This window comes from Grampus griseus (assembly GCF_964374135.1).
Source record: "Grampus griseus genome assembly, chromosome: 1".
NCBI lineage: Eukaryota > Metazoa > Chordata > Mammalia > Artiodactyla > Delphinidae > Grampus > Grampus griseus.
The window spans coordinates 102,617,566-102,641,354 of record NC_139017.1 but is presented as its reverse complement, the minus strand read 5'-3'; the positions used below and the strand labels follow the sequence as shown (position 1 = coordinate 102,641,354).

The window sequence follows — 23,789 nt, the reverse complement described above, 5'->3', positions numbered from 1 at the left end:
GAACCCAGCAGATGTGACCTCACACCAGAGGGCCCACATCACAAAGGGGATGGGAACCAGGCAGGAGTGACCTCACACCAGAGGGCCCACAAAAAAAAAAAAAAAATTTACATGGACTAGAAACCATCTGTCATCCATTCCCAACCAGAGAGTAGCCTAATTTTTGCTTCATCAGCTGATAAAGGGGCATGGTAGAAGTATTACAGGACTTTGGAGGGAAAGAATCTTGTACTGAACTGTCTGGGTTTTAATACCTAGACCACCACTTACTGGCTGTGTGACCTTGACCAAGTTATCTAGCCTCTCATGCCTCAACTTCCTCATCTGTAATTGGGCTCATAGCAGTACCAACCTAAATGGTGGTTGTGAGGATTGAGTTAATACACAGAAAGCAGGTAGAGCAATTTTCCCACCTAAAAAGCACTCAATAAATATTAACTATCATATTATCTTTGACACTCCTCTTTTCTATAGGAATGATTAAAAATCAGTTATCCAGTATATTCATAATTAAGGTATCTGAACAATTGAGAAGGTCATTATTTGGAGAAATGGCTACTACTTGGCCAATCTTCTGGTACAATATCCATATATTTTCCAAGCAATTAGTATGTACTTGTTACCTTGTGCAGAGCTTCTGAATGATGCAGAAGGATTGAATCTTCTTCCTTTGGAAGAAGTAATCAAATAAAAAAACAAAAGACTTTTTAAGTAATTTCGCTCCAGCTCTTTTCTCCACACCAAAATTTCAAAATTCTATAGCTCATCAATCCACCCAATTCCTTGGTCAATTAAAGGCTCTACCCCTACAACATTACTTCCTTTCTTCCACCTCATAACTTTTATAGCTTTATATGCAAAGTGGGGGAATATAACTGACATTTCTCTGCTTAAGTCCAAGAGCAGTTACATGAGCCACTCCCTGGATTAGAAGGGGAAGGAGTCTTCTAGACATTATACCATACCCTTTGCAGGGGGCTCTGGAGTGTTGTAACTCCTGCTGATTTTACGAAGTTCTTGCCGCGCCCCTCACACCCCCAATTTTTCTTGCCCAAAGCAGTAAGTGAAGGAGTGTGACGCGCCGCAGTAAAGGTCTAGTGAACTTGTCTTTCCTGGGAAAAAAAGCGCTGACACCCCAGGAAGACAAAGTGCTGAAAGGCTGCACTGGTTGATTTGAACTCAGTTCTTGATAAAACATTTATTTAAATGACTGGTTAGCACCAACTGGAAAGCAGAGGGATAGGGATAAAGCGCAGACCTGGTTAGCAGCGCGGACCTGGTTAGCTCCGCAGAACAGTTGGCTCCCTGGGCAGTGCTGCGCGGAGCGCCTGCCGGCGGGGTTAAAACACAGCTACTACGCCTGCGCACACCCTCCCGGGTCACGTGCCGGCGCTGTTCGGGTCTCCGAGATTCTCCGTGACTGAGGTTCGGCAGCCATAAGGGACCGTCAACAAAGAGACGAGAGGCGTCAGCATTTTCCTTTAGGGGGCGGATTCGGGTAGGAGCAGAGCTTTCGGTATGAAACGCCCGTTTCTTCCAGAGGCGGGGAAGTGAGACCCTGTACTGGGCCTGCGGGGCGCCGCCGTACCTTTGTGGAACATGGCCCGCCGTGGGGAGGATAGCGTGGCCCCCGTGGTACTTCTGGAGTCCCCTGGAGTTTCCAGTAAGGGCTTGCAAAGGAAGGGGCCCAGTGAGCGCCGCCGGCTGAAGGCGATGGTGTCGGAGCAGCTCAGCCAGGATCTGCTCAGGTAGGAGGAGGCGGGAACTCAGGCTGCTTCAGTTCTTAAGGCGCCCACCTCCGTACCAGAAACTGTGGCTCCTCGGTTTCTCCATCCCTCCCTGCTTTGTCCGCCTCACCTCAGGCCACTGCAGGACGCTCACTGGTCTCCTCACTACAAAGAGGATTCTTTCGCCCTTATAACCAATCCAGAGCACCTCGGAGACCACGTACCAGATTCAAGAAGAAAACCAAAATTACCGTCATAGTTCTATGCAGCACCACTTTATGCCAAAATACTCTAACACGGGTAGGCTTAAGTCTTGAAAGACTCGCTAATGTCGGGGTGGATACAGGTTTCGTGGTCCTGAAACTTACACAACTTTTTATAAGCTCAAACAATTCTAAGAAAAATGATACAATTAGATATATATATTTTTATATTTATTTTTTATATTTATTTTATATATTTTTTTTAATTTTTTGAGTATCTATTTAGAATGAGTAAAAATGGATCAGATTACTGGAGCGCTGGAGGTCTCTTTTGAGCGCTCTTTAAACGATTTAGCACAAATGCTTTCGTAGAAATACTTCCTGATCACAACCTGGCTTCCCCTCTCCTCCTAGAATACTCTACAGCCCGCAGCAACTCCCAGCAATTCCCAGTTCCCATGAGGACTCTAGCAAATGGAGAGTTGTTGTGAAGCTTAACTCAGGCTATAGTGAATCCAGGAACGTCATCTCAGTTAATAAAGAAAATGAACCTTAGAAATATTCCCTAGCTAGTTACCATTTCCACCAAAACATTGATTCTTGAACTTTAGTGTGCATCAGAATCACCTGGAGAGCTTAGATTTACTGAGACCCAGACCTTAATTCTGATATAGTTGGTCTGGGATGGGGCGTGAGATTTTTGCATTTCTAGCAAGGTCCCAGGTGATGCTGCTGGCCTGGGTCACACTTTGAGAACTATTGAACTAGTGTAAACATAATTACTATTAATAACAGTTGTGCAGCACTCTACATTTAAAAAGTGCTTACTGTTGCCCACACTTAAGGCTCCACCATTTATAAACTGAACTTTATAAAGCAAAAAAATTTCCTTTTAATTTGGGCCTGTCTATGAGAGATTCTGCCTTGTCTCCACCACTGGGGGAATTGATGTACAACATTAAAAAAAAATGAGAGTGCAGTTGTTCTGTTTCTAGGATGAATCTCTAAGGATGTGGTACTCCTCTTCAGTGGCTCTATTCTTCTGGCTGTATTGTAAGCCTTGAAGTGTCATGAATTTAAAGAAGATAATACATCTAATTTATATAAAGAAAATGAGGTCATAAGTATAGTAGGTGAACAATTTATCCTCATCCTAGCAGCAATGAAAGGATAGGATCCTGAAGTCTCAAGTTCCTGTTACAAGCAAAAGTGTTTTTTTGTGTGTGTTTTTTTTTTAAACAACTAAAAAATCTCATATACTCACCCAGCCATACTCTTCTACAAACTCCTTGAGGGCAGATACTATGCTTTAGTCCCCTTTATGTCCCCAGTGCTTCGTACATGGTACATGCTCAGTAAATTTTTAGTGAGAATTGGGTTTAATCAGTAGTCTAAAATGCTTTAGATAGGTGAATACAGTAGGTGACAGAGAAATAAGATGGAAAGAAGCTGGGCCTTGACACCACTGAGCCTTTGCTCCAGCCTATCCTTCCTCTAGAGTTTATTATGAGATGAGCCAATAAAACCCTCCTTAATGTTTAAGCAGGTCTGAGTCAGATATTGTTACTTGTAACAGATAACAAGATATGCTTATAACTGATACAGGTAGTTTTATAAAATAAAAAGCACTGTATTTTCACATTAACATTTTTTAAAACATTAACTTTTTTTTTATTTGACGAATACTCATGAGCATCTATTATGAACAAGGCAGATTCCCTAGTGACAGTTGTATGGCTACCAGCTGCAATGCTTGTTTATTCACTTGGGGAGAAGTGGGGGATGGGTAGAAGGTGGGTGGGAAGGAGGAATAAATGGTGTATTTGTATTTGTACAATTTGAGTTTTTATTAATGTTTGGGAGACCAATACATTCTTGTATAACTTTAACAATCGCTTATGAAATAACTTATTGATTAAAATATTGACTAAAATGCATCTATTCGCTCATTGTTTCCAAGGTTCTGAAAGCTTTGTGCTCTGAAGCATTTGTTTTGTTTAGGGTAAAATACAGCCAAATCCAAAAAAGCAGATATTGAGCTCTTGCTGTCTAATGAAGGTACAGTTTTTGCCTTTGGAGAGTTCATTGTCTGAATATAATATATTTTAGTTATATTAAAATAATATAATTTTATTATTATAAAAATAATAATGATACAGTGACAAGTGCTGTGATAGAGGTATGTACGGAGGGATCAGAGGAAGGAGCCAGTAACTGGATCTTGGGGGAGTGAGTGTCAGTGGCAACATTCTAAGCTTTCACTGTAATGGATATCTTTATCCATACTTGGACCTCCTGTAGTGTACTAGTGTGATTGCTAGTTATATCCTGCAATACAGAGGTCCTCTGAGAATATATAACTTGCTGATGATAATGTTATACTATATGAAGTACTATTTAGCATTTACAGAGCAGAAATATATAGTTACCACACAGAAAAAACATTGTGACAGTTTCTATTATGATGCTGATTTCTGTTCTTCTATCACCTTACATGTGAGCTTTACCATAACTATGTCCTAACATTAGTAAAGGGATTTGAATGGGCTTTCCTTGAGTCCATCGTTTTAATAATAGATTAGAGCATAGTTCTATATTTTGTGGGGTGGGCAATGGAAAAGGGCTTAAATGTCACATTCTTGATAGCCAAGCCTGCATTTCAGACTTGGTATTTAACAGTAGTCAAAGTACAGCGTACCAGTTTCTAGACTGGATTGTCTGTTATTGCGTGTGGTTTGCTGGTGGTGTTGACTGTTTACTTTTTTTGCTTCAGTTTTAGTAAGATTTTAAAAAATTGATTCAATAGTCAACAATCACATTACTTTGTGTTCTCTTTCCAAAATAAATCTAAAGTACATACATTATAAAGGAAAATCAACATAAGTAGCAGAAGATAAATTTTATTGGTAGAAGGAATTAAAAGGAAAAGATATTTTTTGAAAAAATAGTCTTACTCTTTTAGTGTAATTACCTTTGTTTTCATTATAAATTTTAGAAAATTGCCTTCTAAACCAATATTAGACAATGTTCTTTGGATGAACTGAGAATAAACTCATTTCCGTACTAACTTAATTTTGTTATCTCTGTATTTTTAGTTTATGTGTTTTTTTTTAAATTTTTTTCGGTACGCGGGCCTCTCATTGTTGTGGCCTCTCCCGTTGCGGAGCACAGGCTCCGGACGCGCAGGCTCAGCGGCCATGGCTCACGGGCCCAGCCGCTCCGCGGCATGTGGGATCTTCCTGGACCGGGGCACGAACCCGTGTTCCCTGCATCGGCAGGCGGACTCTCAACCACTGCGCCACCAGGGAAGCCCTATGTGTTATTTTTAAAGCTTATTTTATAAAAATGGGCATATTATATATTAACTGTGTATAATTAATTAGTTTAATTAATTAACTAATTAAACTATGGTTCCTTTTTATTCCTTATAGGCTTCTAAGAGAAGAAGTCCATACAGATGTTACTTTCTCAATAGGTTGTACTTTGTTCAAAGCACACAAAGCAGTCCTTTTAGCAAGGGTTCCTGATTTCTATTTTCATACTGTTGGACATACAAATAACTTAACAAATCATGAACCTGTTGCTGTGGAGAACTTTGAAGCTTCAGAATTTAGAATATTTTTACAGTAAGTGCTTTCTTCATCTTTTTTTCTAGTATGTAATTGCCTATTTTTTAAACATATGTGTGTGTTTTTATTTCATGTATTTTCATATCTATTTTATAACCTTCTAACTTAAATTCCATATTATCTTAGTAATTAGTGTTAGTAGAGGCTAAGTATTAGTATTAGAGTCTTTGAGGCTTAGTATTAGGAGAGGCTAATTTCTGCTTGAGATTGATCCTGAGAGAGGAGAAATATATCTGCTTTAGAGAACTGTCTATTCACATCCTTTGTCCATTTTTCAATTGGATTATTTGTCTTTATATCATTGAGTTATAGGAGATCTTTATGGATTCTGGATATTAGGCTCTTATCAGATATATGATCTGCAAACACTTTCTCCCAATCAGTGGGTTGTCTTCACATTCTTGATGGTGTCATTTATAACACAAAAGTTTTAGATTTTTTAATGTAGCCTAGTTTATCTAATTTTCTTTTGTCACTTGTACTCCTGCTATTGTAGATAAGAAACCATTGCCTATTCTAGGGTCACAAAGAGTTATTCTTATACTTTCTTCTATGAATATTTTGGGTTTATGCTTTTAACTCTTACATTTAGGTCTGTGATCCATTTTGAGTTAGTTTTTGTGTGTAATGTAAGGAAGGGGACAAACTTTATTCTTTTGTGTGTGAATATCTAGTTGTCCCAGTACTATTTTTGGAGAGACTATTCTTTCTCCATTGGATTGTCTGTACAGCCTTGTTGAAAATCAGTTGTCCATTGCTATGGACTGAATCGTTTCCCTTGAAAATTCATATGTTGAAGCTCTACTCCCTAATGTGATGGTATTTGGAGATTGTGCCTTTGGGAAGTAAATTAGCTTTAGATGGGACCTCATGATAGGAATAGTGCCCTTATAAGAAGAGACACCAGAGAGCTCGTTCTCTCTCTTTCTCTGCCATGTGAGGGTACAGTGAGAAGGTGACTGACTGCAAGCCACGAAGAGAGTTCTCACCAGAACCCCACCATGGTGGCATCTGATCTTGACGTCCAGCCTCCAGAACTGTAAGAAATAAAATTCTGTTGTTTAAGCCACCAGTCTATGATTTTTGTTGTGGCAGCCCAAGCAGACTAATACACACATAAACGTTAGGGTTTATTTCCGGTCTCTAAATTCTTTTCCATTGGTCTGTATGTCTGTCCTTAATGCCAGTGCCAATTATCATTTTAACTTTTATGAGAAATCAGAGTTGGATTTTTGTGTTTTTATGTCCTGAATCCTAGGTATTTTTTAGATGCTAGTCTTTTAGTTATTTGCTGACATACTATTTGCCTATAATCAAAATCATGTTGACTTTAATGTTGAAAATTCTTTTTGGATAATTAAACTTAAGTATATGTGTGTCATTTGGTGTATTTTTCTTCATTTCATGCTCTGACAGTTGCTTGAATGATCTGTTTTTATTATTTCAGAGTTTCTTATATGAAGCTCCAATAAGCATAAACAGAAAAATGGGTATCCTTGGCTTCCTCTGTTTGTAAGAACAGTATGACATACTATAATTTAAACAAATACTTTAAGTGAAATTTAGAAAATCATTATCATTTTCTAGTATAGATCATAATAGGTTCATCACTGAGTTCCAACCATCAATTTTAAAATACACACTTTTGTTTTTCTAGTAGGTGGTATAGTGGCTTTGTTGTAGAGTAGGCTCTGTGGTCAAGCCAGGTCTACCATTTCTAACTGAGTGAACTTGGACTGATCACTTACATTAGTTTCCTCACCTGAAAAATGGACATAATACCTACCTCATAGCGTTGTTGTGAGGGTTAAATTAGATGCTTGTGAAGCACTTAGCTCAGTGACCTGAGATATAGTAAGCACTGAATACATTGTAAGTATTATTCATAGTAGTAGCCCTTTGATATTACACATTTCTCCAGCTATTGAGTGTATGTTTAGAAAAAGATGCTTGGGAAAAGTCAAATTTTTATATATTAGAGAAAGAGAAATTACATTAATGTTATCCTTTATTTGTTGTCTTTAAAAGGGTTAGAAAAAAAGATTGAATGAGAGACAGTATGGTAGAGTGGAGGAAGCACTGGACTTGGCAACAAGACAGAGATATGCCTTCTGGCTGTGCATTACCTTGTTTTATGATTTCTTTGAGCCTTAATTTTCTCATATTTAGAACAAGGACCTTGGAGTAAATGGCTTTGTGCTTCCTAGCACTTCACAATCCTCTGTTTTAAGCACTTAATCACATTCTGTTTTGTGTTAGGTTAGTGAAATATGTCTGTGGTTATGGAAGCTCCTTGAGATTAGATCATCTCATCGATGTGAGCATTCCCAGTGGTATCTCATCAGTGTCTTGCGTATAGAAAGTGCTTGTGATATACCTCCCCCTTTTTTAAAAGGCAGATTGTATTGAAATTTCTCTGTGTTAATATAAAGCATAAGGAGAGGATTATAATGTGGAGTATTGAGATAACATTTTTTAGTAAAAATTCTGATAACAGATTTTTAAATTTTTATTGTATGAAATGCAGTCCTTATAAGTATCTTCAACACACATCCTTCTCTTTAAATAACCAATAAAGATTTTGAAGTATACTGTCATATTGCTACTTATTGTAGGGTCCTTTGCTATGCACTTAAGTTAGCATAGTAAGTACAGTCTTTGAAGAAATTTTTTATGTACCGTGTCTTCAGATATGGCTCAAATGATTGGCACTGGAAAGTAGTTCCTGCTTTATGACCTCATGATTAAAATTCAATAAAAATCTTTGATTTCCTAAGATTTACCACATTATAGTTGTGTGTGCATGTTTGTGTGTGTGTGCGTGTACGTGTGTGTGTAAAGGAAGGAAAAAAGGGAAGACCTTTAAATTTTCAATTTAACATCAATAACTGGGAAATGCTAGTATAAAATGTCAATCAAGTAAACACATAGAACAGCAGCACAGTATAAAAGATTCCGTTTCCCCTACAGCTTTCTCAGGTGGTGGCTATTTTCTCTCCCACATCCCTTGCACTAGTAGGGCTGAAGTGGGTGGAATAGGTGTCTTGTAATATTAACTATATATATATGTAACTTGGCATCTGGGGCCTCACTAACTGGGGAGAGACTGCCCCTTCCAGAGTTAGCTAATTCCCTGAGCATGACTTTGATATGCAAACCAAGTAATCCTGAAGCCATTCCTACACCCACTTCTTCTGTCTGTTTCTTATACTCTAGAAGGCAACACTCTCCTTCCCTAATCATCCCAGAGTCAGGTACCAGACAACTAAAGACCACCCTTATAGCCCAGAGCCCCTCTCCCCCAAATTACTCAAACTATTTAATCCTAAACTTGGTCAGCTGCTTACCTTGCCTCACCCATTCCTTCCCACAAAAACCACTTTTGCCTATGCTTTGCCCTCTCTGTTATGTCTCTAAATAGACCCTGTTGCTTCCCCATGTGGCCCTACCTGGCGTGGTATTCCCCATTCCTCTTGTGAACTGTAAGTTGTAAACTATCTATTCACTGGTAATCATCTCCTGATCAGTTGGCCTCACCATACCTGAATAAACCTAAATTCCCAGGTAACTTTTTTTTTGTTGCCACGTGGCTTGCAGGATCTTAGTACCAGGGATTGAACCTAGGCCACAGCAGTGAAAGCCCAGAATCCTAACCAGTAGGCCACCAGGGAACTCCCCCCAGGTACATTTTAAAACACTTGTGAACTTCATTACTGCCTCTAGACCTTTCTCCCTCCCTTCTTCCTAAACCCCCTATCTTTGAATCTCATCTTACCAATCTGTACCACTGGTCAGTCATCCATAGACCCCTCCAGGTCAGTCCTCTTCATTCCTCAAAGAAATTGACTATTGTCAGTTTCTCTAATAACTTAATTCTTGGTAATTGCAACTGCCATACCCATTAGCAGTCACTTTCCACTCTCTCCTCCCCCCACTTCCTGGCAACCAATAATCTACTTTCTATCATTATGGTTTTGCCTATTCCAGGCATTTCATGTAAATGGATTTTTATAGTATATGGCCTTTTATGTGTGGGTTTTTAAACTGGGTGTGATGTTTTCAAGGTTCATCCATGTTGTGTTGTTTATCAATACTTTGTTCCTTTTTATGGCTGAATATTTCATTGTGTGATGGATCAAGGGTTGCCAAGACCATTCCCAGGTTTGATGATTCACTAGGAGGACTCATAAGACTCGGCATATACTCTAGCCTCTGATTTATTACAAAGGAAACAAAGGGAAAAGGTACATGGGGTGAAATCCACGGGAAACAAGACACAAGCTTCCAAGGGTCCTCTCCCAGTGGAGCCACACAGACCATGTTTAATTTTCCTACAATGAGTTATGACAGCAACTCTGTAATGTTGCCAACCAGGGGGGCTCATTACAGGTTCAATGCCCAGAGTTTTTACCGGGAGTTGGTCTCCTGCCTGATGTGTACCCATATTCCAGACTCCTAGAAGGAAAGCATGTGTTCAGCATAAACCATATTATTTGTATAAACAATACACAAGCTAAAAACAGCTGAGCCACCCTTGTCATTTAGAGAATGCTAGGAACACCGTTGAAATAATGTTCCCAGATGCCAGCCAAGGACACCTCTTACAATCAAGTCTTTCAAAAGATAGCAGTCCCACCTGTGTTAACTCTTTTCTGTACATATGGATATAAAGTGTGTTTATGCATTCATCAGTTGATATACATTTCAGTTGTTCTGACTTTCTGGCTGTTATAAATAATTCTACTACAAACATTCATGTACAAGTTTTTGTGTGAACATATGCTTTCAGTTCTCTTGTGTTATATGTACCTAGGAGTCGAATTGCTGGGTCATATGTTAAACGTTTTGAGGAACTGCCAGACTCTTCCAAACTGGCTACACCATTTTACATTCCTACCAGCATGTATGAGGATTCCAGTTTCTCTGTGTTCTTGACAACACTTGTTATTATGTCTTTTTGATTATAGGTACCCTAGTGGGTGTGAAGCAGTAACTCATTGTGGTTTTGATTTGCATTCTTCTGATGGACAGTGATGTCGAATATCTTTTCATGTGCATATTGGTTGTTTGTATATCTTCTTTGGAGAACTATCTGTTCTCATTCTTTGCCCAGTTTGAAATAGGGTCATTTGTCTTTACACTATTGAGTTTTGTAAATTCTTTTTTTTTTTTTAATAAATTTATTTATTTACTTTTGGGTGTGTTGGGTCTTCGTTTCTGTGCGAGGGCTTTCTCTAGTTGCAGCGAGCGGGGGCCACTCTTCATCGCGGTGCGTGGCCCTCTCACTGTTGCAGCCTCTCTTGTTGCGGAGCACAGGCTACAGACACACAGGCTCAGTAGTTGTGGCTCTCGGGCCTAGTTGCTCCGCAGCATGTGGGATCTTCTCAAACCAAGGCTCGAACCCGTGTCCCCTGCATTGGCAGGCAGATTCTCAACCACTGTGCCACCAGGGAAGCCCCTGGAAATTCTTTATATATGCTAGATATGAGTCTCTTATCAGATATATGATTTGCAAACATTTCTCCCATTTTGTGGGTTGTCTTTTAACTTTCTTGATGGTATCCTTGAAAACACAAAAGTTTTTAATCTCTATGACTTTCATTTTATTTTTTCTTCTATAACTTGTGCTTTTAGTGTCATATCTAAGAAACCATTGCCTAATCCAAGGTCACAATTACTTATCCTGTGTCTACCTTTTTAGTTCTTACATTTAGAGCTTTGACCTATTTTGAGTTAATTTTTGTATATAGTGTGAGGCTAGGGTCCAACATTGTTCTTTCACATTTGGATATCTAGTTGTCCCAGTACCACTTTTTTTTTTTTTTTTTTTTTTTTGTATAGGTAAGAAGTGGATTTATTTAGAGAGATACACAGATACATTCCATATACAGAATGTGGTCTGTCTCAAAAGGCGAGAGTGGCCCTGGGAGGAACACACTCCACAGACAGAGTGTGGGCCGTCTCAGAAGGTGAGAGGCCCAGCACTGTTTTGTTTTGTTTTTGTTGTTTTGTTTTTTGCGGTACGCGGGCCTCTCACTGTTGTGGCCTCTCCCGTTGCAGAGCACAGGCTCCGGACGCGCAGGCTCAGCGGCCATGGCTCACGGGCCCAGCCGCTCCGCGGCATGTGGGATCTTCCCGGACCGGGGCACGAACCCGTGTCCCCTGCATCGGCAGGTGGACTCTCAAGCACTGTGCCACCAGGGAAGCCCCCCAGCACTGTTTTGTTTTTTTTTGTTTTTGGGGTTTTTTGCGGTACGCGGGCCTCTCACTGCTGTGGCCTCTCCTGTTGCGGAGCACAGGCTCCGGACGTGCAGGCCCAGCGGCCATGGCTCACGGGCTCAGCCGCTCCGCAGCACGTGGGATCCTCCCAGACCGAAGCACGAACCCGTGTCCCCCGCATCGCCAGGCGGACTCTCAACCACTGCGCCACCAGAGAAGCCTCCCCAGCACTGTTTTTTGAAGAGACTTTTCTTTTCCCATTGGATTGTCTGAATACCTGTAAAGGAAAAACACCCTCCTGTGTGTCTCCTTTACTCTTAATACTCTGCTCATTGAGTACTTTACTTCTGACACTTGTGGTCACCAAATTCGCAGGAGTTTTTCCCCACACCAAGCAATTCTGAGGTTCTCCAGATGCCAGCTGGGTGTCCTACAGATTTAACTCAGTTCTGACACTATTTACCTGGAGATTGCTACCTGTGCCTCAGGTTGTTGCCTGTGCTTCTGATCAACTGGCTATAAATGTAGATTCCTATGACCCCTTCCTCAGGTTCAGTTAATCTGCTAGAGCAGCTCACAGGACTTAGGAAAACTTTTTACTTACCATATTACTGGTTTATTATAAAAGGAAAAAATTCAGGAACAGCCAGATAGAAGTGATGCATAGGGCAAGGGATGTGGGAAGGAGCTTCCAAGCCCTCTCTGGGTTCACTACTCTCCCAGCACCTCCATGTGTCCACCAACCCAGAGGCTCACTGAAACCCATCCTTTAGGGTTTTCATGCAGGCTTCATTACATAGGCATGATTGTTTAAATCATTGACTGTTGGTGATTAATTCAACCTCTCCCCTCTCCAGAGGTGGAGGGGAGAGCTGAAAGTTCCAACCTTCAAAGCCCTTGGTTGGTTCTCCAGGCAACCAGCCCCTATTTTTAGGAGCTTTCAAAAAGTCACCAACTTCACTAATGTAAACTCTGGTGTGGTTGAAAGGGGCTTTGCTATGAATAACAAAAGACATTCATTTCACCTTTATCCTTCTGGAGCTATTTCAGGACCTGGGAACAAAACTTAAGTACTATAATAAAAGATGTTCTGTGGTTTTTACATAGGAAATTAGAAGGGTTTTAGAAGCTCCGTGCTGGGAATAGTGGACAAAGACCAAATATATAGTTCATATTATAAATCACAATATCACAACACCCCTGTTGAAAATCAGTTGCCTATAAATCTATATTCTAGACATTCAATTCTATTCCACTGATCTATGTGTCTATCCTTATACCAGTACCACACAGTATTGATGGCTATAGCTTTGTAGGAAGCTTAGAATTCAGAAAGTGTGAATCTTCCAACTTGGTTCTGTGTAAAGATTGTTTTGGCTATTCTAGCATTTCTGTTTGACTTTGAGGGTTGGCTTGTCAATTTCTGCAGAAAACTAGCTGAATTTTGATAGCTGTTGCACTGAATCTGCAGATTAATTCAGAGAGTATTGCCATTTTTACAACATTAAATCATCTGGAATGTGTTTCCATTTATTTAATTGCTTTCAGCATTGTTTTGTAGCTTTCAGGATATGTCTTGCACTTTTTGTGAAATACGTTCCTAAGTATTTTATTTTCTTGATGCTGTTGTAAATTGAATTATTTTCTAATTTCATTTTGGATTGTTCATTGCTAGTGATTTTTGCATATGGATCTTGTACTTTGCAACCTTGCAGAACTTGTTTAACAAATAGTTTTTGGGTGAATTTCCAAGGATTTTCTATACACATGTTTGCCATTTGTAAATGAAGATAGCTTTACTTATTCCTTTCCAATCCAGCTTATTTCTTTTTCTTGCTTAATTGCCCTGGCTAGAATCTCCAGTTAAATGTTGAATAGAAGTGGTAAGAGCAGACAGACATCCTTACTGATCTTAGGAAGAAAGCTTTCAGTCTTTTACCGTTAAGTCTGATGTTAGCTGTGAGTTTTTCATAGATCTCCTTTATCAGGTTGAGGATGTTTCCCTCTACTGTATTGTTGGTTTGCTGAGTGTTTTATTATGACAGCGTGTTGGATTTTGTCAAATGCTTTTTTTTTTTTTTTTTTTTTTTGCATCAACTAAGATGATCATGTAGTTTTTGTCCTATTGATATGGTGTCTTAGTCCATTTGGGCTGCTATAACAAGACACTGCAGACTGGATGACTTATAAACCACAGAAATCTATTTCTCATAGTTCTGGATGCTGGAAATCCAAGATCAGAGTGCCAGCATGGTAGGGTTCTGGAGAAGGCCCTATTTTAGGTTGCAGACTGCTGACTTCTCATTGTTCCCTCACATGGTGGAAGAAGGTGAGGGATCTCTTTGGAGCTGCTTTTAATAAGGGCACTAATCCCATTCATGAGGACTCCACCTAATCATCTCCCAAAGGCCCCACCTACTAATATCATCACATTGGGAATTGGCTTTCAACATATGATTTTAGGGGACACAAACATTCAGGCTATAGCATATGGTATATAATATTGATTTTCATCTGTTTAACTGCCCTTGAATTCCTGAAATAAAGCCCAGTTGGTCATGATGTATAATTCTTTTTATATGTTGCTGGATTCACTTTGCTATGATTTTGTTGAAGATTTTTTCTCTATATTAGTAAGGAATGTTAGTCTGTAGTTTTCTCTTCTTGTGATGTCTTTGTCTGCTTTTGTGTCAGGATAATTCTGGCTTCACATAATGAATTGGGAAGTGTTCCGTCTTATATCTTTTGGAAAAGTTTGTGAAGGATTGGCATTAATTCTTCTTTAAATTTGGTAGAGTTCAACAGTGAAGCCACCTGGTCCTGCGTTTTTCTTTGTGAGAAGTTTTTGATTACTAATTCAATCTCTTGTTATTTGTCTATTCAGATACCCTGTTTCTTCTTAAATCAAGTTTGATTAGTGTGTATCCTTCCTAGGAATTGTCCCTTTCATTTAGGTTATATAATTTGTTGGCATTATATATTCCTTTTTAACATTAAAAATTTTTATGGACTACTTTTCAAACTTTCTGTTATTTTAGATTGATCTTTCCTCTAGTTAGTCCAGATTAGAAAGGTTTTAAAACTATATAGCCGTTATCTATGAAAGCAGCATGCTGGAAAACTAGCTTTTAAGAATCACTGACATTTATTTTACATTTTGTCTTTTAGGACTGTATACTCATCAAACAGAAACATAAAAAACTATGAAGAGGAAATTCTCAGGAAAAAGATAGTGGAGAGTGGAGTACCACAAAAGAAATGTGACTTCAGTGTTGGAAAGTGTACTGACAATGATGGAAGGTCATCTGTAGGTAAAAGGTCATCTGATCATTCTTTTATGAAGCATGAAATTCCAGAAGATAACAATAAAGAGGACATTCCAGAAGACAACAGCAAGGAGGACAATTTAATTTCCACTGGTGAGGTATTTTTTATGGATTTTTATAAAATTTTATAGCCATGAAAGTAATTATATTCTGATACAATTAGAGAAAATATACTTCACAAGTCAGCTCTACTGATCACTTTTTATAAGTAAATGAAATAAAAGTAAATGAAAGTCAATATAATAAAAATAAATGAAAGTAAATTATGGGTAAATGGAAATAATAATATGGTCAACTCCCAGTTTTCCTAAGTAATTAGAGATGGGGTTATTATTAAAAAATACACACATAATTCATAATTCTCCTTTTAAGCCTCCATATATTGTCATCCTTATTCTAATCTACACCAATAAAAGCTTTAGCAGACTATAGAATCAATTCTGTTATAACACAATATATGCATTCCTTAAAAAACACCATGCAACACAAAAATCACCAGTACATTTTGTCATGACACAAAATCACTGAAACTTTTGTCGTGACACATTTTTAAAAGATAGGAACCTAATAAAAATGGTTAGCATAGTTTTACCCATGTTAAATGGTTCAGAAATGCGTAAGTACTACAATAAATGTGGCATTTGACCTTGAAAAACACCTCTAGTTTGTTTGTATAAGTGGGTGTCAGAAGGGTTGCAGCTTGTGAATTATTGTAAATTGGTGGAAGGAGGTTGTTAAGGATATAGATATATATACAGGAGATATTCTAACAGGAAACTCGAGACCCCTGGATCAGAGAACAGACTGTTACTTACAGAGCATCTCAGCACTACCTCCCAACCCTCAGTCCCCACGAGGCTATGTGGTGAGGGCCTGATGTTACCTGTCCTGCACGTGCAGTGGGATTGCACCATAGGAGGGGAACACCAACATTATGAGACTTTTATAGGCTGCTGGCAGATCTGCCCATCCTCCTCTGCAGAGAGAGAGACACCTTTACTTTGGAAGGTAAATAAATCTTCTCTGGTTAGGATAAGGTAGCTTCAGTACCCTAGAGTGTAAGGAAATGGTTTTGAGGGGAGGGTAGTCTGAATCTTTCTGGAGCATCACATTATCTCTGACTTCTAAGACATGTTTGTTGTTTAACCATCCTTTACCCAAATTTGCCAGTGCTCTGCTCAGAAAGGCCAGACCATACAGAAGCACAAAAATATTCGTAGAAAATGGTCTCCCAGAAGTTGCTATCTGAAGTCAGATAGAAGTTTGTTACACCAGAAATGGGTAGGTGTGGGTGAACTGAGGTATCTGGTATATGTTTTAGGTGTTTGTGTGTGTTTTGTGTATTCTTACAGGGCTGAGTTCGGCTTGGTGCAGTTCTTTGCCTTGACCTAGTGTTTCTCATGGATTAGCTTGCACCTAAGAGAGAAAAATCAAGAGCATAGTGTCAGAGAAGACAAAGGAAGTTTCAAGAAGGGTGGCATTGACAGTATGCAATACTGCAAAGGAGTTAATAAGATGTGGACAAGCAAGTGTAAGATGTGGACAAGCAAGTGTCTGGTAAACCAGTCAACACGGAGGTTTCCATGGAGTGATGGAGAAAGTAGTTGAAGGCAAGGGGTTGAGGGGTTAATGAGCTCTATTCACTTATACTCAAAACTTGTTTGGCCACTTTAATAGGCTGCTGTGGGACCATGCGGAGCTCTAGACTATAGGCAGGAAAAATGGGTATCAAATACCAGCTCTGCCAACTGCTCTAACTATGTGGCCTTGGGAAAGTCCCTTACACTCTCTGAGTCTTAGAGTCCTCATCTATAAAATCAGTCTGAAACCACTTCTTAGGACTGAGACTAAATGAGATAATTAAAAAATATGAATAGATCTACCTCAAGCCTAGAACAGGCATACATGCATGTATTCGTTCATTCACCATAATGAGATACAGCGAACATATATAAAAGAAATCTAACTAAGCTTAAATCAGTTTGCTTTTACTGTTGTTGCACTAAACACCAGTAATAAAACTCTTTAGTTAACAGATACTTTCAAATACATCCAATTCTACTATAACACTTGTTTTCAAAACATGAGTTTGATCCAACACAATTGACATATTAGGGAACAATTTGGGCATAATGGGGCTTTTTCCTTTCCTTCCCTCTTGGTCACTCCTCAGTCTCCTTCACTGGAACTTCCTCTTTCTGCCCCTTAAATAATTGGTATTCTCCAATTTTTTTTTTTTTTTTTAGCTTCGTATCTAACCACTGACTAGACATATCTGTCTAAATATACCTTAAATATCTCAAAATTTAACTTGTGTCAAACTGACCTAATCATCCGCTTTCTCAACCTGCTCTTTTCTTAAATACTGTATCAGTGTGAATTATATTACCATCTTTCTCCTCAGTTACTCTTTTACCCTTCCTTCGATTCATGATCATGTCTGTTGATTTGTCTCCTAAATATTCTTAAATACTTCTCTTCTTTACCCTCCTGCCATTTCTTTATTTCAGGAATTTGCTATTTTCCTTGAGAATTTGAACCCCAGCTGGTCACCAGGCCTCTTGTTGTGCCACCCTCCATCTCTATTGTACAGAACAACGTCCATCAATTGCAAGTGTGGTCATGGCACTTCCCTTATTAAAATCCTGCAGTAGTCTCACACAGCCTTAATATAAATCCCAGCTTCTTTCCCATGGTGCAAGGGGATGTTGGGAACTGACTCCTGACTAGAACGCTACTACCTCCTGTCTTCACAACCCCTCGTACCCCCTGAGCTTTATTCTTACTGACTTACTTGGCATTTCCTCCTAAGGAAGTATATTTTGCCACTTCTGTTCTTTTGCACTTGCTGTTTATTCCTGAGATGCTATTCTAATCATTACATTGAGTATCAACTTTGTGCTAGTTTTGAAGTTTGATAGTGAACAAAACAGATAGTGTTCCTATTCTGCAGTTTAGTAGGAGGTACAGTCAGGTAAGTTACGTACCAAGTGTGATAAGGACATAGATAGGGCACATGTAACCTAGGCTTAGGCCTTCAGAGAAAGCTACATGGAGGGAGTGATATCTGAATTGAATCCTGAAGGAAAAAGCAGAAGTTAACCAGGCATAAAGAGTTTAGGGGAGAAGTGTTCCAGGCAAAGGAAACAACATGCCTGGAGGCAAAGAGAACCAGGCACATAGCAAATTTGGAAAACCAGAAATGGTTTGTTGTGGGTGTAGGGTAGAGTAGGGGACAGGAATGGTCAAAGTAAGGGATGAACCTGGATATATAAGCAAAAGCCAGATAATGAAAGCCTTCTATAAAGGATGACTTTATAGTCTATGGTCCAAACTAGGATCCTTTTGAGAGAGTGAAAGATGAAAAATTATTATTGCTGTTGATAATTATTCTGGGGCAAGAGGCATTAATTGGACTGCCCCAGGCAAACCAAAAGATGTGGTCACCTTACTCATAACCTATTTTAAGGAGTTTAGGTGGTACTATTTTGCAGGCTTAAGGAGTATGAACAGAGCAAATTTAAGATAGAGTGGAATGATGACTTCAGGTTGTGGAACAGTTTTGGGTTTCTGTGATTGTGTTTTTGTTTTTGTTTTTCTGGGTACCACTTCTGACACCAAATGTGTGTGGTTTTTTCCACATACCAATTCTCCTAGCACCAAATGGGCATGCAACAGTTCAATTCTAACAGTTAACTATCCAGAGTTAGCACAGACCCCACAGGTTAAGGACTTAGTTCTACAATATTGCCCCCACTTCAACACAAGTGGAGTGCTTAGGCTACTGTAGGGGAGAAAAGAGTTCCTTCTACCCTCTTAGGTCCTGTGACTGGCCTACGAATTTAACTGAAGTAAGACAGATTAACACAAGGGGGAAAAATGGTTTTCATTACTTTCTTTTGTACCAGGAGTTTCACAAAGAAAGGAGATTCAAGAAGGTGGCCGGATGATTGAGGCTTATATATCATTTTAGGCTAAATGAAAGAAAGGACTTTTGGGCTACTAGGTGGTGGAGGCAAGTTATGGGAAGATGAGGGGAGAAAATGTATGGTGAATAAGGATTGTCTTGTTATGCAAATAAGAGTCAAGTGATGAGAATAGTAAGGAGATATCTTTACAAATGGAAATTTCCTTTACAAAAGGGAAAATTTGTACTTTTATTTTTAGGCAGTTAGGGGGATGTAAATAGCTTTTCCTGCATCTGCTCCTTCTCAAGTACCTTTAGCTCAAAATAATCCTCATGCCAAAGTGGCATGTTTCGGGGTGACATATTCTGGCACTTTTTACTACCTGGGCTTGTGCCCAGTGACTACAAATTCAGGAGTTCCCATGACCATCCTCCTCCAAGGTTCAATAATTTGCTAGAATGACTCACAGAACTCAGGAACACATTTCTCTTACGTTTATGTGTTTATCGTAAAAGATATAATTTAGGAACAGCGAAATGGAAAAGATGCATAGGGTGAGATATGGGGTGGGGTGGGCAAGGACAGTATACAGAACAAATTCCATGCCCCCTCAGGGTGCGCCATCTTTCTGTTACCAAGTCCAAGCTCGCTCGGCTCGCCGCATGACAAGCCAATAAATCAGAGACGAGGTGTTGAGGCAAGGAATATGACTTTATTCGGAAAGCTGGCAGACCGGGAAGATGGCATACTAAAGTCTCAAAATAACCATCTTATCGGGGTTTGGATGCCAGTTTCTTTTATAGCACAGAGAGGGGGAGGAGATGAGGAAGTAAAGTAAAAAGGCCAGAAGTTTTGCAAATATCCCCTGGAATGGCCAGCCTCAGGGAGGGGATGTGTTAATTTCTTCTTTTTTGCAGCCATCCGCGGGGTGGACAGGGTCCGGATGTTTCCCTGAACAAAGGCACTTTGGTTTAACATTCAGGCAGAGGGGCAGGGTTCCCTGAGGCAGGCCATTATGTATAGACAGTATCCTTTTAGTGAACAAAAGCAGTGGGAAGCAAGGGTTAAAGTCAAAAAACATCCAATATGTAGTCAGATTTGGTTCTTCCCTGTTATATTTCCAACAAGTCAGTGTGTTCACCAACCCAGTAGCTCCCTGAATCTTATTCAAGAAATTTTGTAATTCAATCTATAGCCCCCTTTCCCTCCCTGGATATGGGGGGGAACACTGATAATTCCCACTCTTTAATCACATATTTGTCCTTTCTGGTGACCAGCCCCCATCCTGAAGCTATTTAGGAACCCTACCCTGAATCGCCTCATTAGCATAAACTCAAGTAAGACATTCCTATAATTTAGGAAATTTCAAGAGTTTTAAGCTCTGTGCCAGGAATGGGGGAGAAAGACCAAATATATATTTTTATTATACCCCACTGTGATGTATCAAGTTCAGGGGGCTATTTGAGTACATAATTGAGAGTTGAGATAGGGAATCATCTATCAAATTAGCTTGGTTTTCTTTTGAAAAGTTTCTAGATTTTCCCTTTGGGTCAAAAATTATACTCTGATCTTTGAATCATCGAAATGAAGACTATTCCTTCAACATCTCCCACAAATTTATGTGCTTTAAGTCTTCTATAGGAATATCTGGAAGTGGTAGGATCTGCCTCCTTCCCCTGCTTTATTCTGGTTGGAGTTTTATGTTTTTTCTTCAGAAATCTTTTTATGTAGTATTTGATACATTAATTTATTCAACAAATATTTATTGAGGATCTATGTGTTAGGACTATTCTAGGTCTAAGGGATACTTCAATGACTAAAGTGGACTTCCAGCTCTTTTGGAGCTTAGATTCCAGTTAGAGAAGGTACGGTGGGGGTGGAGATAGACAATAATGTAGTAAAGAAGTTAGAAGGTGACATGCTATAGAAAAAATAGGACAGAGGAAGGAGGATTGGAAGTACTAGTGATGGGAGTTGCAATTTTAAATGGGTGGTCAGAGTCAGCCTTGATTAAAAGGTGATGTTTAAACAAAGATTTGAATCCAGTAAGGAAGTTAGCCAAGTGGATATCTGGGAGATGAGTGGTCAAGGCAAAAGAAATGGCAGTAGAAATATCCTAACATGGGAACATAACTTGCCATTTGGAGGAATGAGAGAGAGTTCAGTATGGAAATAAGCAAAAGAGTAGACAATGAGATTAGAGAGGTAGTGAGGAGCCAGATGTGGGGCTTGATAAGCCATTGTAAGACTTTGGCTTTTACTCTTAAAAAAAATGGAGAGAACCGTATTGTTTTGAACTGGAATGGTGATGCCAAAAACTTGGCCTCTGTGCACCAGTGCCGAATCAAATCTTGGAGACAGAGTTTTGGGTGAAGTAGAAAAGAATAGCTTTATTGTTTTGCCAGGCAAAGGGGGACACAGCGGGCTCCTGCCCCTCAAAAACTGTGTGTCCCAACCTGGGAAAATTTGATGAGAGTTTTATAGCAACAGTTCAAGGGTGAGGTTGCTCATAAAATTAGGGTGTGTGCAGGGCCTGCACTCCTTTAATCTGGCTTCAGGTGGTCTCCATATAAGCTTCTCTGGTTCTCGAGGCTATCAAACCATGACCTTCTCTCTGGAATGAGGATTGCTTCATCTTCCATCTATTGGGAGTTTTAGTTCTATAAGGAGCTCAAAAGATATTGTTCCTGCTCCAAGGCTGCACCATTGTTTCTTGGCTGCTCGGCCCTTGTCTCTGCATCCCCTCCCTTAAGATCATTAATTACCTGTTCAAGGGCAAGCATTGCGGCTAGGCCTAGATCACAAAATGGCTTAGGCCAAAATGGGTTCTCTTGTGTCAAGAAAGCCATTCATGGTTCTCTTTCTCCGGGGACCCCCTAACTTATCTGTTTACAGTGGTAGCAGTGGAGATATTGAGTAGTGGTTGGATTCTGGATTTCTTTTGATAGTAGAGTCAGTATTGGCATTCTGGTTTATAAATGTATACATTTGTAAATTGGTGAGTGGGAATATGTTCTTGGTGATCCATCCTCACCAGGTGTACTAACAAAAATTTCCGAACTGACAAAGCTATAGTATACAATTTAGTATTTTTCTTTTTTTATATATATGTACATGTTTTATATTTCACTTCCCACTGCCTAAAGTGAATCTTTTGAAGTAGAGATAGTTCTTAAAGTGTTTATTTTCTATACCTCTCCATACTATGTACAGTACTAAACTCATAGTAAGTGTCCTATAAATCCCATTGATTTTAGTTGAAATTCTATTGGTTCACAGATTATCCTAGCCATAAATCCATGAACAGGAACAGGAAAAAATTAAGTGGTGAAAAAGAATATCAAAATTGGAAAATTTTCTAAGTCAGCTGTTCATGAAGTGGCTTCAGTTTTGGTATATAATTTTGTAACAATATTACCTATGTTTAAATGTGTATCTATATTTAAAGGTATATCTATATTTAAATAGAAATATATATTTCAGAGCAGAAAGGATAGATGATTTTAAAGTTTCATTTTACTTTGAATTTACCACTTAAATGTTTCAGTCACTGTTACTCTCTTTCAGTAGCTAATTGAGATAACTGTGGAAAAACATTTTGCTAGTATTAGAATACAAAATTTTGGAATATATATACTATTAAAGAAACTATTTTTTTAGTCTTGTTTTTCTCTTTTAAAGATATTTATGACTTGGAACCTGCATCTGAATTAGGAGAAGATTTATTGAAGCTTTATGTGAAACAGTGTTGCCCAGATATTGATATTTATGTTGATGGAAAAAGTTTTAAAGCTCACAGGTAAATAGGCATGTGATTAATTTGGTGTCTTGGTTGTGACAGTAAAGTGTAAAAGGGTAGCTATCTTTTTCTAGCACGGTGGTTTTCAAGCTGATTCACATAGGGTACAGGGGTTCCATGGTGATGCCTCAGGAGGTCTCTGACAGGGGAGGAGTTTGGACATTAGGCAGGATTTTCTATCTGCACATTCACACATGCACAGGTGACCCTACCCAGACATGTGCACATGCTCAGCTAGAGGAGATCTGTGCTGTGCATTGGGCATGAACCGAAGATTTTATTAGAAGAAAATATACTGTTACCTAAAATAGGTTTGAAAGCCACTGTCACAGAAAATGTAATTAAATGCAATTTTTAATTTCACAGGCATTATGCTATTGAAAATGATTATTTCTACATGAATGACATGTATTTTCTCTGAATTCATTCTGGCTCAAAGCCTTTGATTCAAAATAGCCGATTCTCCTGAATAGCATGGATTAGGAGGTTTAATATTTCAGTGTACTTTTTAAAAATTATTTTTCTGCTGTAGAGTTGGGTTGCTTAGACATTCCAGGCTTTTAGAGTTTAAATTAAAGCCTGCTGCCTGTTTTGGTTAGACTCTTCTTTTGGTAAGTAACTAAAATCTGCTTAAAGAAAGAAAAGATGTTAATAAAAATACAGGTTTTTTTCTTGGAACTTAAGGGAAAGAGGTACAGCTGGCCTCATAACAGACTAGAATTGGAACCAGAAAGCTGAGGAACCCAGAGTTCTCCTCCCTATCTCTTTGTGTTTCAAAATAGAATGTTAAGTTATTCTGGTGCTGCAGAAGAGGAAGAACCAGACTATTTTTGCAGATGCAAGAAGCAGTCTTGTAGGTTCAAGGGTACACAGCCCTTAATGAAATTAGCAGTGAGTTTAGATTACAGAAGTCCACTAAGCCAAATAGTAGTGATGTTTGTACTCTCAGAAATCATACTGGTTTTGCCAGTTAACTGA

General features: G+C 39.0%; 1 protein-coding gene across 1 annotated transcript in view; it reads left to right on the top strand.

Moving 5' to 3' along the window:
- Positions 1-1,599: 1,599 nt before the first annotated feature.
- BTBD8 (BTB domain containing 8) overlaps positions 1,600-23,789 on the top strand; it is a gene marked incomplete at its 5' end in the record, with an annotated part of 91,003 nt that continues 68,813 nt past the window's right edge. The window contains 4 exons of the mRNA XM_082668481.1: positions 1,600-1,748; positions 5,362-5,556; positions 14,947-15,197; positions 22,694-22,811. Of these exons, the coding sequence (XP_082524607.1) occupies positions 1,600-1,748; positions 5,362-5,556; positions 14,947-15,197; positions 22,694-22,811 (713 nt within the window). The remainder of the gene's footprint in view (positions 1,749-5,361; positions 5,557-14,946; positions 15,198-22,693; positions 22,812-23,789) is intronic.